The sequence below is a fragment of the Equus asinus genome, chromosome 20, assembly GCF_041296235.1.
Source record: "Equus asinus isolate D_3611 breed Donkey chromosome 20, EquAss-T2T_v2, whole genome shotgun sequence".
Lineage (NCBI taxonomy): Eukaryota > Metazoa > Chordata > Mammalia > Perissodactyla > Equidae > Equus > Equus asinus.
Window position 1 is genome coordinate 79,835,362 of NC_091809.1, and position 15,885 is coordinate 79,851,246.

Below are 15,885 nucleotides of genomic sequence, written 5' to 3' on the forward strand. Positions count from 1 at the left end.
CTTGGCACCATGACTCAGATGTGAATGAAGTCAGAAGGATTGCTTTGTTTTGGTTGGGAGTCACCACCTCCTGATTGATTTGGCAGACTGGATTATTTTGATATTTGTCTGACAGGGTTTAAGGTACTTAAGGCCAGAGGTTAAAATGACTACAATTCTGGTGGTCGCTTTTGTATGAAGCTTAAGGATCCCTAAACTGGAAGGTTAAGGGACCTCTGGTCCCAGCTGTAGCTTGGTAGTTCCAGCTTTACATTCAATCCAGCAGCACACCGGCTAGTGAAAAAAGTCAGTGAAATGTTAGGTCCAGGGAAGCTGATCTCTAAACCTCCCAGGGTGCTTAGGAGAGCTAAGCAGGTAGTAAAGGATTAGCTTTTACAAACTGATCGAAGTGGATCAACTTTCCCCAACCCAACCAAGATCTGTAAAACCACAAGGATGTCCAGCTGCTTGAAACAACTAGCTTTGCTGCACAGGGAAATTAACAAAATAGCCTTAAAGTTGTATGGGGAGTGCAAGATGCTGCTTCCCTTGCACGGCTGCCCCCAGCACAGTTCCCTATTGACATCATGGGTTACTATCCACTTCTCAAAGAAGTTGGGGGAGGACGTACATTTTAATGTTGTTTGTAAAGTTAATTTGTGAGTTGAAAAGAGCCCCTACCAAAGGTGGTGTTTTTTCCCCTCCATCCTCCCCCTGAAGGGCTGAGTTGTCAAGTGTGTACTTCTACATACTTTTTCTCAGTTAAACATCACCACAACGCAGTGGTATATACCAACTCATATGAGCCGCAAAGAGGTCTCATAACCTGTGTCAAGGAGTTGGAACTCTAGGGAATTTTGACCCCAGTTTCTTGTTCTACACCACCTTGCCTTCCAATTCACTATAAAATACGTTGACTCATTTTTGCTTCCTTGATTCTGCAAATCATATGAATTTTCTTCTACTGAATTGTTTTTCCCAGAGGCAGTGTGGGAGCCAGCTGGACTTTATTTCCTGGTAATAATTGATCCGCAGACATTAAAGCAATTCTCCCACTTTAAATAGCAGAGAAGCGGGACACCTCCCCCCCACCCCGCCCCGACACACACACGTCCCACCCCCACCCCCAGGATTAGAAAGTAGGCTGTGCGTTGCACAGGCTTTGGGACCCTAGGCTATCTGTAAAATGGGAACAATACTGCCCGCCCAATTGAAGACAATCACGTAAACAAGAAATGTAAAAGCGCCCAGCACGTAGTAGTCTGTTTTCTTCTTTCCTACTCCCGCCAAGGGGGCGCGAGAGTTAATGAAACTCGTGTGGGAAGCGAATCAGTGATTTCAGCCAGAACCTGACCCACTGAAACCTGAAGCTCTGGGAATGGATAGGAAACAGGAACCCCCTCGGGTCCCTCCCTGACGACCCTCTGTGAAAAATCGATCCGCTATCGAGGGCGCCCAGCCCCTCCCTTCCCCCCAACCCCCTCCCACTCCCCGCAGGGGCGCGGCCGCCTCTCCTGCTTGTGCCCTAGGTTTCAGGAAAGAGCGAGCCCCGGGGGCGCGGCCGGAGGCGGGCTCCGGCGTCCTCGCGCGCCCTGGGCCCCTCCGTCCAAAGACTCGGCGCGGCGGGGCTGCGTCTTTGACGGCGGCCCGCCAGCGGGCCGGCGGGCTGTGGGCGTGGCGAGCGCCCCCGCCCCCGGGCCGGGCCGGGCGAGCGCGCGTGCGCGTGCGCGCGGGGAGAGCGGGCGCGCGCGAGGCAGCCGAGCTCGCGCCGCGCCGCCTCGTCTCGCCCGCGGCCGCCGGCCGCCCGGCCCCTCCCCTCCCCCGCGAGCTGCGCACCGCCGGCCCGCTGACCCAGCGGCCCGCGCCCTTGTCCGCCCGACCCCGCGGCGGGCTCCAGGCGGCGGCAGCATGAGCGGCGGCGGCGACGTGGTGTGCACCGGCTGGCTGAGGAAATCGCCCCCCGAGAAGAAGTTGAGGCGCTATGTGAGTGCGGGCGGCGGGCGGGCGCGGCCGCCGAGGGCTGGGGGCTCCGGGGGGGAGCGCGCCGACGGGGAGGGCGGGCCCCGGGGCCTCGGGGGGGGGGCGAGGAGCGGCCGGCGCGCCCCGCGGCGCGGCGCCGTGTGGGGCACCTGCACACCTGTCACAGGTGCGCCGCCGAGGGGCGGGGCGGGCGGGCGCGGGCTGCGGCTCGGGCTCGGCAGAGCGGGCGCGGCGGCGGCGCCTCCCCAGCAGCCTCCCTGTGAACTGAATACAGTGTTGAAGTTTGTACTGATTGTTTTGGGAGACTGGGAGAGTTGATTCCCGGGGCTAGGGGCCGTAGGTGCCCTGAGCGGCCTCGGCCTGCAGGACTGGGGGAGTGAGCGGGAGAGGGGGCGCAGGCTGGGGGGCCGCGCGCCCCGGCCCCCACAAAGGACGAGGCGCCTCACACCCTTTCCCCCTTCCCTTTCTCTGCCCGCCGCTCCCGGGTGGCCGCCTGCTTCCTTCCAGTCCACAGCCTCTGCATCATGGGCAGCGTCAGCGGCATGTGCAGCCCTTGTCTTAAGTGACTCATTTGTTTGTCCCCCTTCTGTCCCTTTATTCTGTATGTCTCTCACATGCATCCCCCCAGCACCACCACAATGATGACACGGCAGTTTGGTCTGCTGTAACTGGCCTGGGTTTTGTGTTTTGCAGTCCTTGGTGTCTGGGGTCGGGCGAGATCAAGGTTCTCACTTGCCAGGTGGTGCTAACCGACAGTGTTTACTGAAATTGCTGGGACAGCTTCTCCCCTCTAGGTGAGAAACTGGCAACATCAAGGGGAAGGTGGTACAGGCTGGTGCTGAGCAGCGGTGAGGAGTTCTGGCCCCCCCCCCCACCAGATTATGCCTTCCCTGGTGGGGTCAAAGTACAAGATGGTGCTAATTACTGAGATTTGGCTGGAATCAGCTCTGGGATGTTCGCAGGAGTTTGGAAATGGAAGTAAGGTCGCTAAAAGGTGTCAAGGTCTCCCGTTTTTTCCCTGTTCACTTCCTATGAAATGCCCTTGTTAAAGTGACCCGTGGTGCTGGACTCTCTGGGCTCATTCCCACAGCATGGAAGTGAGCTGTTGCCTTCCAGCTGCAGTGCATCAAGGGAGCTCTGAACAGACCCTGCCCTCTGTCAGCTGCACCAGTGGCTGTCCATGGGGGGAGAGGCAGAAGCTTACCAGAGTTTCCTGTCTTGGCTCCCCAGATCAGAACGAAGGGACTTTTGGCCTCTGGATTGAGGAAGTGACATTCTGTTTTTCAAAGGAAGTGTTGTTGTTGGGGAGTTGCAAGTGTGTGTGTATGTAAATGAAATCAGGCTCTTATTTAGATCATTTGCTGGGAAACATCTATGGTTTTGAAAGTGGACAAAGATTTAAAATATAGTAGGGATGAGGCAATGAAGTGTTCCTCTCAGTTTTAAAGCTCATTTTCAGGGATGTAGCCAACGAATTACAAATACTAGGAAAGAAGTTTTTCTCCTTTTTAGGGTTGTATTAATTCTCCTTTTTAGGATTGCTTAGGTGAATTTTTATATTAGGTTGAGGAAGAGTTTGCTATTAATGTTTTTATAAATATAAGAAAACAAAAAGAAGTCTTTGACCCTAAAGCCCTTCTGAAAACTATCAGTACAAGTGTAATACCACCCTAGCTAGTGGAATAGAGTATCCAGTAAAAATGTAACTCTTAATTGGCAAATTAGAATGCTACCCTGAAGATCCTTGAAACTTTGTTTTTGAAACAGTTTGTAAACAATTTGACACTGTATCTCTATTTGACTGATGACTTCTTCAGCTCTGTCATCCATGCTCTCTTTATGATCCATTTCTTGGGTATTTTTGTTCCCAAGCAGCTTTAGCTCAAAATAACCAAGTTTGGAGGCCTTGGGGTCAAGCACCTTTTACACCCATTTGAGCTACTTGACACCTTACACTCATGTGATGACCTCAACCTCCTTCCCATCTTCCTTGCAGCTGCAGCCTATGAGGTGTCTGACACAACCAGCAACAGCTTTTCTTAGGCTAGGGTGTGATGTGTTCCACTGGCACAACTGGAAGTCTCCCGACTATGGGAGTTCATTTCCCTTAGTTAAAACTGAGCTCATCTGTGTAATCCTAAACTCCTGGAGAACCGTTTGCTTTTATATCTCCTTTTTTGGGGGGGAGGGGAGAGGACCGAGTATTGGGAATTTCTGCATCCTGTTTTAAGTTAGAACTCCGCCAGTTCCCTCTGTTCATTAGAGGTCCAAGTTCATTAAAACCAAACTTGGAGAAAAGTATTTCCCAGCCCCATTGCTAAACACATACCGCAAATTAGCTGCTGCTTCTGCTCTGTGTAATAACCATGTAATATTATAGATTAGTAAATCTTCATTATGAGAGTGTATCGAGCATTTGAGATAAAAGCAGTTTATGAAATAGATTACAACTATTTAAAATTATTTTTCAAAACCTGTCTCTAATTTGGGGAGGGGGGTAGGTGTAGAGAAAAAACAACTTGGAAGAAGCTATGGCAAATGTTATCAGGGATTAGCTTTAGGGATTTTTTTTCACCAGCCTTTTCTAATTTATTAATCATAAGAAGGTGTAAAAGGTCTCTTCGCTATTTGCTATGCACCCTAAGGAATTATAAAAGTGACCTTGGGGAAATGGTGAGTATTGCCTCTGGGGCATCATGATGCAGTTGCCATAGGAGGCTGGCAGGACTCCCATCATACTGCACTACGTATGTGTGTGCATGTGTGCACACGTGTGAACACGTACACACATATATACATGTCTATGAAGCTGAAACCAGAATTTCTTGGGGGAAAAACATATTTTATGACATACGCTGCTCTGTAATTTTCTATTCATTTCATTGGGTTCAAAGATTTCAGGAAAAAGATTGGCAGCAGCACTGCCCCCTAGTGGCTAATTTGGAGAACGTTCTGTATTGAGTCTAATGAACAACTGCTTTAAGGAAACTTTTAATTTCATTTATTAGATAAACTTATGTTTTAAATAACTGGGTCCCAGGCACTGGGATAAATGCTGAGAATAAAAATTAAGCCAGCCCTTCAGTCTTAGCAGATGACCTTGCCTTCTCCTTCACGAAGAAAATTGAAACCATCAGGAAGTAGATGTCTGTACATGCTTCAACCAAACTTCCAAATTCTCCTGTATCTACATGGTTCCTTTCCTTTTTCCTTCTTCTTAGAGTAGATCAGGTGCCCCTTTTAACTGAGCTAACCCAGCTCCCTGTGCTCTGGATCATATCCTCTCCTACCGATTCAGATAATTCTTACCCTTTCTATCATGAATCTTCAGCTTTTTCCCCTCTACCTATTCCTTTCCTTTGACATGTAAACATACTTCCTTTTAGGGGCCGGTCCCGTGGCCAAGTTCTCATGCTCCGCTTCCGTGGCCTGGGATGTCGCAGGTTCGGATCCCGGGCGCGGACATGGCACCGCTCATCAAGCCATGCTGAGATGGCGTCCCACATAGCACAACCAGAGGCACGCACAACTAGAATATACAGCTATGCACTGGGGGCTTTGGGGGCAAAGAAGAAGGGAAAGAAAAAAAAAAAAGATTGGCAACAGTTAGCTCAAGTGCCAATCTTAAAAACAAACAAACAAAAACCATACTTCCTTTTAACTAACTTCTCCCTCACTCACACCCTTTCTTCTCACTGTGCTTTCTCCTTTTTTTTTAGGGCTAAACTTGTGAGTAGTTGTTCATACTGTCTCCATTTCTCCCATCATCTTCTCACTGGGCTCCAATCTGAAACCTACTTTGTCATTTCACCTAAACTATTCTCAGAAAAGCACCAGTGACAACCAGGTCATGAAATTCAGAGGTTTATTTTCCACTCCTCATTTTAATTTACCTCTTCACTGCCTGATCGCAGTGGCACGCTCACTCTTTCTTGAAGCACCTTCTTCTTGAGTGATACCATATATGCCTGGTTTTTCTCCTTTTTTGGCCACTCAGTCTCTTTTGCTAGACTGACCCTCTGTACCCAATCCTTAAAGGTTGAAGCTCCTTTATAGTCACAGTGGCTGTGGTCCTGGGTCTTTTCTCTGCCTTGGAGATCTCTCTTCCATTTTCCTGTCTTCAATTATCATTTGCATGCTGATCGTTATCAAGTTAAACTTCCATCCCAGAGTTGTGTTCTGAACTCCAGACTTGCATATCAGTCGTTAACTGAGCATCTCTACTTGAATGTCTCCCATTGAACACAAACTCACTACACCCCAAACTAAACTTGTTTATTCCTCTCTTCTTCATCCCATGTCTGCCCAGTAAATGGTGCCACTGACCACCCACTTGCTCACATGAGAAACTTGGGAATCATCCTTGTCTCCCTGTCACCCGCTAGTCCACATCTAATCTTCCACCAAAACTCACTAGACCTATCATCTATATGACTTTTTCTATATGTTTCATCATCCCCACTACCATGACTCTTAGGATAATCATTTTAATAGCCATCTGTTGAGCACTTACTCTGTGCCATGCACTATGGTTAGATCACTGATCTCTTAATTTAATCCTTTTAGCCATATGAGATGGGAAACAACTTGCCCAATGTCACCTAGCTTTGTCCCAAAGCCAGAGCTTTCTTTTTTTAATTAAATTTTTTATTTTGATTAATTGTAGATGCACATATAGTTGTAAGAAGTAGTAAAGAAAGATCCTATGTACCCTTTACCCACTTTCTCCTAATGGTAACATCTTGCAGAACTACAGTATAATATCACAATCAGGATATCAGCAATAATACAGTCAAGATATAGGACATTTCCATCACTACATGAGCCCTCCTGTTGCCCTTTTATAGTCAAATCCACTACCATCCCACCCTCACCACATCCTTAACCCATGACAAGCCCTAATCTCTCCATTTTCATAATTTTGTCATTTCATGAGTGTTAGATATAAATGGGTTCATACAGTATATAACTTTTGGAATTGGCTTTTTTCATTCAGCATAATTCTCTGGAGAGTCATCCAAGTTGTTGCATGTGTCACTAGTTTATTCTTTTTTACTGCTGAATAATAGTCTATAGTATGGATGTACCACAATTCATTTGTTTAACTGTATACTTGTTAGTTTTATTTACATTTCCCTTGTGGCTAATGATGGTGAACTTGTTTTCATGTGATTATTTGACATCTGTATATCCTCTTAGGTCAAATGTCTCTCTTAAAGTCTTTTGTCCATTTTCTCTTTGGGTTTTTTTTTTTACTGTTGAGTTTTGAGAGTTCTTTATATGCTTGAGATTCTATTCCTTGAGAAAGATGTGGTGTGAATATGTATATATACAATGGAATATTATCCAGCCATGAGAAAGAAGGAAATCCTGCCATTTGTGACAACATGGATAGGCCTTGAGGGTATTATACTAAGTGAAATAAGTCAGATTGAATAAGTTCTGGAGATCTTATGCACAGCATTGTGGTTACAGTTAACAGTACTGTATTGTATACTTGAAAATTGCTAAGAGAGTAGATCTTAAGTGTTCTCATCACAAAAAAGAAATGGTAATTATGTGACGTGATGGAGATGTTAGCTAATACTGCAGTGGTAATCATATTGAAATATGTAAATGTATCAAATCAACATGTTGTACACCTTAAACTTACACAGTGTTATATGTCAGTTATATCTCAGTAAAGCTGAAAAAAATAAAAAAGAACAGGGGAAAGGGAGATCTTCAGAAATTAGAGTGAATTCAAGATTTGTTTCTAGACCATCCTGGGCAGACAGGGCTTTGTTCCAACAGACTATTTGAGTATTTAAGTAAATATTCTATCTGGTCCCAATTCCTGGGACAGAGAAACAGATGGAAATTCCTTTTAGCAGGCTCTTGTTCTGAGATTCTAATCACTGGATTGATTCTTTGATTGTATTCACAACATCAAAGAGACTGCTTTAACCCAGGGCCAGTCTCCTGAGCTTCTTGTCACTAGCATTGGATCAAAATTCCTCATTTGGAAGCAACCCATGAATCTATCAACAGGTAAATGGATAAACAAAATGTGTATACGTACAATGGAATATTAGCCTTAAAAAGGAAGGAGATTTTGACACAGGGACATGCTACAACATGGATAAATCTTAATGACATTATGCTAAGTAAAATAAGCCAGTCACAAAAGGACAGATACTATATGGTTCCACTATGTGAGGTACCTAGATGAGCCAAATTCATAGAGAAAGAAAGTAGAAGGGTGGTTGCCAGGATCTGGGGGGAGGGGAGAACAGGGAGCTGTTGTTTAATGGGTACAGAGTTTTACTTTTGCTAGATGAAAAGAGTTCTGGAGATGGATTGTGGTGATTCACAACAATGTGAATGTATTTAAGTGCCACTGAACTGTACACTTAAAGATGGTAAATTTTATGTTATGTGCATTTTACCACAATTAAAAAAAAGTAACTCCTCATTTCCTAAGGGTTAGTACTTGGCCCTGCTAATATTTCTCATCCAATGGGAAAGGCCAGATGGAATCTCTACAGCCTTGAATAATAATGGAATAGTCTCTCAGGGATATCTAAGGACCAGAGGCAGTAAGGTTGTACAAAGCAGGAACACAGGCCTGCTGCTTTGCTTAATGAAACAGCTTTGATGTTGCTTTCTATCCCTAGCTGGCCTTTCACTAGCTAGAAGAAGATAATGGAATATGGTAACCTCAAGCTTATGAGAAATACTGAGAAATATAGATTCCTAAGCAGGCTGTTGCCTTTATCCAAATTAATGTTGACAAGTGTTTATAGAGTATATCTTGTATCCTTTCCCTTCACAAGGGAATAAATCAACACTCAACCCTGCCTTCAAGGAAATTGTAGGCTAAGGAGACCAGAAGTATACAGGTCAAACAGAGCCATGCCCTTATATGGAATTCCATGGTCCAGGTAGCAAGTTGAGTAAAGGTGAGCGCTCTGAGCATGGAAAAAGATGGAAGGGCTTCCTGGAGTAGGAGGTGAGAATGTGAGTTGGACTCAAAAGATTAGGACCTAGGAAGGAACATGGCAATTAAAGTGGGAAAGGGGCAGCGCACATGGGATGAAGAGGGAAGTAAAAATCCATCCAGAGTGGAGGAGTCTATAGTAGAAATCAAAAAGAGGTTTGAAAAGTAAATGAAAAGCTAAGGGGGATAGTCCACAAAATGCCTTAGATGGTAGGATGACGTTTATTGATTAAGAGCATCGCTCTAACTCTGTAAGTCTTTGCCTCTCAGTTATACGCTCTTCCAATGGGAAATGTCAGTGGTGTGTTGACATTGTTTATCATCAGAAAACCTCTGTCTTAGTGTTTTAAGGGGCTTTGGGTTCTTGAGCAAATGACTTGATTCTGTGAGTCTGTTTCCTTGTCTGTAAAATTGGAGTGATACTCCTTATTTTACTGGGTTTGAGAATTTACTAGGATGACAAGTGAAAAGAGTCTTAGCACAGTGTCCAGCCCATTGTAGGTATTTCATATTGGGGGATGTGATAGCAGAGTCTGACCTTCATTTATATTCGTTAACCCTTTCATAGGAACTCTGAACATGAGTATGGGTGTCTTTACATCCTTTTCAAATTTGGGCCAGACCGGAAGTTTTCAATGTCAGAATGTAAGTGGAACTCCCAGGCTAGATATTATATTCAGTTCTAGGGAGTTAATTTTTCCTGAAAGGGATAGCTCAAGGGTCTCCTGATCCAGAGAAGGGAAATGAAATCACCTGGGGATTTATCTGATACTGTAACTTTGACCAGTCCCTGGGAAATATTTGTAAAGATCAATGTGTAAGATTCTGGAGCCCATGTTTGAGAGTGGTTTAAAATGCAAGAACTTCCCTGTAAGTGGTAACTTTAAAGCTCATGTGTCTCCTGCCCTCCAGGCCCCTTCAAAGTGAATCCCCTTCTTGGTTTATTTCCATGGCACTTTTTTTACGTCTAGTTTGGCGTTCTCATATTGGGCTTTTGTCTGTCTCCCTTTGCAAGATTATGAGCACTTTACATGATAATGTCAGCATCTCAGAGCTTGGTGCAGGCTTGGTGCCACTTGTCCTGCACCAGCTATGACACTTTCAAAGTCGTCCTTGTCATTTATTCTTTACAACTAGCCCCACCCCCACCTCAGCATTATGCTTGCTTCTTTTTATCTGCCAGTTGTCAAAAGAGTGAGAGGGTTCCTTCTTCTCCTTCAGAGTGATCAAATAGGGTATTTTTTAGTACCATTATGAGGTCACATATTTAAACACATCTGGTGTATTTAAATCTATTCTAGTTGTTATCCTTATTGATGGTCAGATTGTACTATCTTTAGCCAGTGGGAGCTTATTCAAATTGGCTTCTGAGTCCTTTTGACATGTCCTTACTTGTATCTGATAGTTCCTTTGTTACCTGGTATGACAAGATGTTCCGGGCTTATCTTATACATTTCCTGATCCAGACCTAGAATCAGCCATTTCCTTTTCTTTCAGTAAAAATGTATCTAGAGACCCCATGGGCGTTAAGGGGTGTTTATTGCTATTGGGTTGGTCTCACACTTAGTTCATGTTGATTATAACCATGTGAAAAATATCCTTCCTTTTTCAGCGTGAATATTTTCATTTACTTCCACAACATATTTTTTCCAGTTTTTAATTACAAAAAATTTCAATCACGGGCCAGCCCAGTGGCGCAGCGGTTAAGCGCGCATGTTCTACTGTGGCTGCCTAGGATTCACTGGTTCGGATCCTGGGTGTGGACATGGCACCGCTTGGCACACATACTGTGGCAGGCGTCCCACATATAAAGTAGAGGAAGATGGGCATGGCTGTTAGCTCAGGGCCAGTCTTCCTCAGCAAAAAGACGAGGATTGGCAGCAGATGTTAGCTCAGGGCTAATCTTCCTAAAAAAAGAAAAAAAAATTAAAAAAAAATTTCAGTCATACACAAAAGTAGAGAAAATGATCTAATGAATACCAGTTCACACCGTTTCAAATATTATAAAGATTTCATCACATTTGTTTCATCTATCCCTTTTACTGTTTCTTTGCTGGAATATTTTAAAGCAAATCCTAGACATGTACATAAGTCTTGTAAATATCATGCAAGTGAATGTACCATACCTTATGTACACATTTCCCCTGGTTAGACATTTATGTTACTTCTAATTATTCACTATTATATGAAATACAGGCCTGTTCTGTCATACAGGTGGCACTTCTGAGAGTTTCACCCCAGCTAATGAGCTATAGCAGTTAGGTATCATTAACTGTCACCACAGTTCACTTGGAAGATTTTCTTGGACAGGCAATCAGTATGTCTTTCCTTAGCCTGCCTTAGAAGAATGTGCCAGTTGGAGCTCTGCTAGCTTTCAAAAGCAAGGGAAAGTGCTAAATTTTAAATATAGTAGAGAGGCTCATTTTCTTGTGAGGATTGTAGGTCTAAGTCTGTTGCTTTGATCTTTCCATATAATTTTCTGTAAGAAAAAAATGGCTAGAGAGAGATATATATACCTTTTTGGATGCTAACAAAGGCTGTAATGTGTTGCGTTTAATGCCCATTAAAAGTCTACCTGAAGATACTGTCATTAACAAATAGTAAGAGTCTACAATATATATATCATTCCCCTCTGAATTTGTAATCTTGTTGGGAAGCAGCTTGAATTATAATGTCAGGCTGTACAAATGGCAAAGACCAGTGCTGTGGGAGCCCAGGAGAGGTTGTTCTAGTGTGGTGAGTTCAGTGTCACAAGACTTCTGTTTGGATTTACTTGCCGGGTAATCTGCCATTTCACCTTTCTGCACCCATTTCCTTATACATTCTTAGGACTCAGTTCACGTGTCACCTTGTGGCAGCCTTTCCTGCGCCGCCATCTCCATCGGAATGAATTACAGAGCCCTGCTCCATGCTCCTGTGTCGTTTTGCATTAGTCCCACTAATTGTTGGTTTATGCCGTGCTTCCCCCAGAGTGGGAGCTTCCAGAGGATGCCATGTCCTTTGCTCTTCCTTGTAGCCCTGGTACCTAAAGCACAATAAGTTACTGGTTGGCTAGTACTTTATATGCTTTTAAGTTTTGAATAAATTTTACTTTAAGATCAGTCACATTTCTTTGGAGAAGAAGGAGCTTGAGCTGGAATTGGATTAAAAATGTGACTTTTTTAGTGACAAGTTTTGGAACTTTCATGGGCTAGGCTGTTAAAAATTGAATTTTGGTGGAATAATACTTAAATTTCACTCATAATGAAGTTATTGTAAACACAAGATTACAAGAAACAAATAGAAATATTAATAAAGAGCACCTGTAATACTTCTACCATGGCATAAATGTTGTTAACGTTTTAGTTTATTTCCTGGTCTCTTTTTTTCTAGGTTTATATATGCTTTGTATATTTTACAAAATCACAATAATATTCTACTACCTTTTTTATGCTTTAAGTTAATATATTTAAAAATATTTCCCTGTGTTACAAAATAGTCTTCTAAGACGTGTCTTTTAGTGGCTGCTTAGGCAAAATGACATAACACAGAGCTTCTCAAGCATGTGTAATGTAAGGACACTTTGAACAAACGTTTTTACAGGTTCTTGATGTTAAATTATCTTTGTTATTATGTTACCAAAATGTCTATAAACAAAAACTATGAGGTATAAATATGTACTCACAGCTCTTCTACAATTATAAAACCAAAACAGATTTACAAATTAAATATAAAACTTCAGAACCAGTATAATTCACATTAACAACAGTAGATATTTTTCTGAAACTGAATTACAGCTTAAAATGTGCATATGGCCCTTATTTCTGTGGAGCCTCTTCTGTGTCTTATTCTTTTCTCCCACCACATTTCTGTGTTTGAATTACAGTGAAACTTTGGTTTGTATAGCAAGCCATTTGACTTTTCATTGGTTTGACCACATTATTTATATATGATCACCTCTCTTTTCTCATTATTCATTAGTGTATGAAAATTAAAGAATACTTTTTTTTTTGAGGAAGATTAGCCCTGAGCTAACATTTGCTGCCAATCTTCCTCTTTTTGCTGAGGAAGACTGTCCCTGAGCTAACATCCATGCCCATCTTCCTCCACTTTATATGTGGGACACCTACCACAGCATGGCTTGCCAAGCAGTGCCATGTCAGCATGCAGGATCCGAACCGGCGAACCCCAGGCCTCTGAAGTGGAACGTCTGCACTTAACTGCTGCACCACTGGGCCAGCCCCTAAAGAACTTAATACTTGATATCTATAAGATTATGAATGCAAATACCAGTAATCAAGGAGCAGCATTTACTTGTAAAATGGTCGTTCAGATGATCAAGACTATGCTTATGTATCTTAAGATCACCCTTGAGATGCAAACTCAATATTGGAAAAAAATTTTTAAGTGGATTTGCAGATCCCTGGGGATATGTCTTTGGACTCTATATTGACACATCCTGGCGTAACTGTAAAAGGCATGGGCTCTGAGGTTAGCTCTGGGTTGGAATCCAAACTGAGCTCCACATGTGCTTTGTGGGCTTGGGCAAATTTCATAATCTTTCAAAGCTTTAATTTCCTAATCTGTGACGTGGAGACAATGGTAACTTTAACCAGTTAATTCAACAGTTTAGCTCAGGGGGCTGTAAACATGAATGCTCTCATTTTTCTCCAGTCAGAACTCCCAACTGTGTTTTGTCAAAATCTCCCTTCTCTAGGGGACAGATCCCTTGATGATACTTCGGGCAAAGTCCATAACCTTCTGGTCACTCTGGGTTTTTGAAAGTCCACCATTTTAGAATTTCAGTATATCTAATCAAAAGCTTTTCCTACTCTTACTACTGACCAGACCTGTAGCTAGGGGGATGTCAAGTGTGAAAAGGTAGATTCAGTTTATTTTTCTCCTCCTCTTCCCTGTCCTCACCTTGGAGAGTTCGGGGTGGGAGGACATACTCTCTCTAGATGCCTCTGCCCTGCTCTCTTCTAGGTTCCAGTTGTTCTGGTGTATAGGGGTGGGCAAGAGAGAGGGACAGGGGTAAGTGTCTCTTAAATGGCTGCTGTCGGGTCCTCTTTGATGGCATTTACTGGTTGTCTGACCAGCACCACCTGTGTGTGCACTCCCCTATTTGTGAGTTCTTTGCTGGGGAGCCTTTCCCACTGTGTGGTCTCCAGACCTGGAGAGGAAACTGGTACTGAGTTCTTTCAGGCCAACCCCTCCTTCTCTTGGTACCCCGCCGCTGAGATCCACTTGCTTATTGGACAGCCCTCTTGTGTGGGGAGCTGGTGAGACTTGGGGTTAAGGCCGGCAATTCCCATGGGACTGCTTGATGCAGGGGACTCACATCTGTGCCACACAGTGAGGTAACCACATTGCTGCTCCTTCTCGTTCTGTTTCCCCTTCTCCTGTCCATAATGGTGCAGGACAGATCTGGAAGTCTACTACCTGAGCAGATATTCATGAGGCATTACAATTTTTAAAAATTCTTGCCCCAATCATTTTTTTTACCATATGCCCCTAATCGCTGTAACTGATTCTCTTAAAGGAGTCCACTGTGGGGGTAGGGAGAGGACCACCCCAAAATACAGCCCTACCTGCTAGGTCAAAGGATCCAGGGTTTCCCCTCCCATCTCTACTCTTCTTTTGTGGACTGTGGAAGGGGAGGGGCAGAGCAGGGGCGCTGCTGATGGTTAGCTTAGAAGGTTTCATATTATAGCTTCTTAAGTTCTTGAATTAGCCCAGCCCCAGTTACTGACTGCTCTCCTTACCTTGTGGAGAACTTACCTCCTCTCTATCCTTGGCTGTGAGTTCTATTTGCCAATTCTGGGGCATCTGGAGAAGTCTCACTCAACGTTCACTTACATAACTACCTTATAGATTGCTGTGGTATTAAATAGGATAATGCCAGGCACGTTGTAAGCACTCTGTAAATGGTTAACTGTTACAGTTATTGCAGTGCCAAATTTATTTGGCTCTTCTGTTGTTGGACATTTAGGTAGTTTACTATTGTCCACTATTTTCAATAATGCTGTGATGATTTTTATAGCAAAGATTTTTATCCTTAAGACAAATTCCTATAAATGGAATTTCTAATTCGAAGAGTGCAGTTATTTGCACGGTTTTTGATTCATCATACCAAATGGCCTCTCAGAAAGGATAGAGTTTTGGTTTTCCTGATTCTTCTTTGATACTAGATATTATAATTTTAAAAAATACTTGATAACTTGACAGGTGAAAAAGTAGTTCCTTGTTCTAATTTGGATTTCTTTGATGTCTACTGATTTGAATACATTTCCATGTCTTATTGACTCATATTTTTTAACAGGTTGCCTGTTCAAAGGATATGTGCTTTTTGATGTAAATAATTGATGTAATTGGGAAACTGAGTGGCTTTGAGTATTATAAAAAGGAAACTTGGAATAACTTGAGCAGGGAATCTCCAGCAGTAGGAAGGGAGAACATTGACCAGACCTGACGAGATGTTCCTCTTATTTAGCAGTTCCCTTCTGAGACCTTTTTTAGCTCCGGTTCTATAGATTTCCCTGCTGCAGCTTTCTGATCTTAATTTGGTTTCAAGGCCTACCTCAAATGTCACCTACTTCGTCCCCCTTCCTGATTTTCTCCTGAAGGAGGTTTGTCTTCCCACATCATCCTGCCATACTTCTGTATGGCTACAGCTCTTAGGACATTGCCTTGTGACTGTGTTTTTAGATGTCTCTCCCCTTAATTACGTGGCCTCCTCAAAGGCAATGATTTTTCTTTTTTGACCCGGTGTTTGCACAGAGGCACTCAAGCAGGAGATAAGGTGATGAACAGGAATCCTCCTTGCTCTCAAGCAGCTCACAGTTTATCAAGGAAAATAGACATCTAAACTGACTAAATATAATGGAGAGTGTTCTGCTGTACTAGAGGTTGTGGAAAGTGTTGCAGGAGAGTGGAATAGAGGGATTGATTCCACTTTGAGTAGGGCA

At 43.5% G+C, this 15,885-nt stretch overlaps 1 protein-coding gene across 1 annotated transcript in view; it reads left to right on the forward strand.

Moving 5' to 3' along the window:
- The first annotated feature begins 1,718 nt into the window (after positions 1 to 1,718).
- The window catches only part of GAB2 (GRB2 associated binding protein 2), a 181,249-nt gene continuing 167,082 nt past the window's right edge, over positions 1,719 to 15,885 (forward strand). Inside the window, exon 1 of the mRNA XM_044752193.2 lies at positions 1,719 to 1,962. Within this exon, the coding sequence (XP_044608128.2) occupies positions 1,888 to 1,962 (75 nt within the window). The 5' untranslated portion in view covers positions 1,719 to 1,887. The remainder of the gene's footprint in view (positions 1,963 to 15,885) is intronic.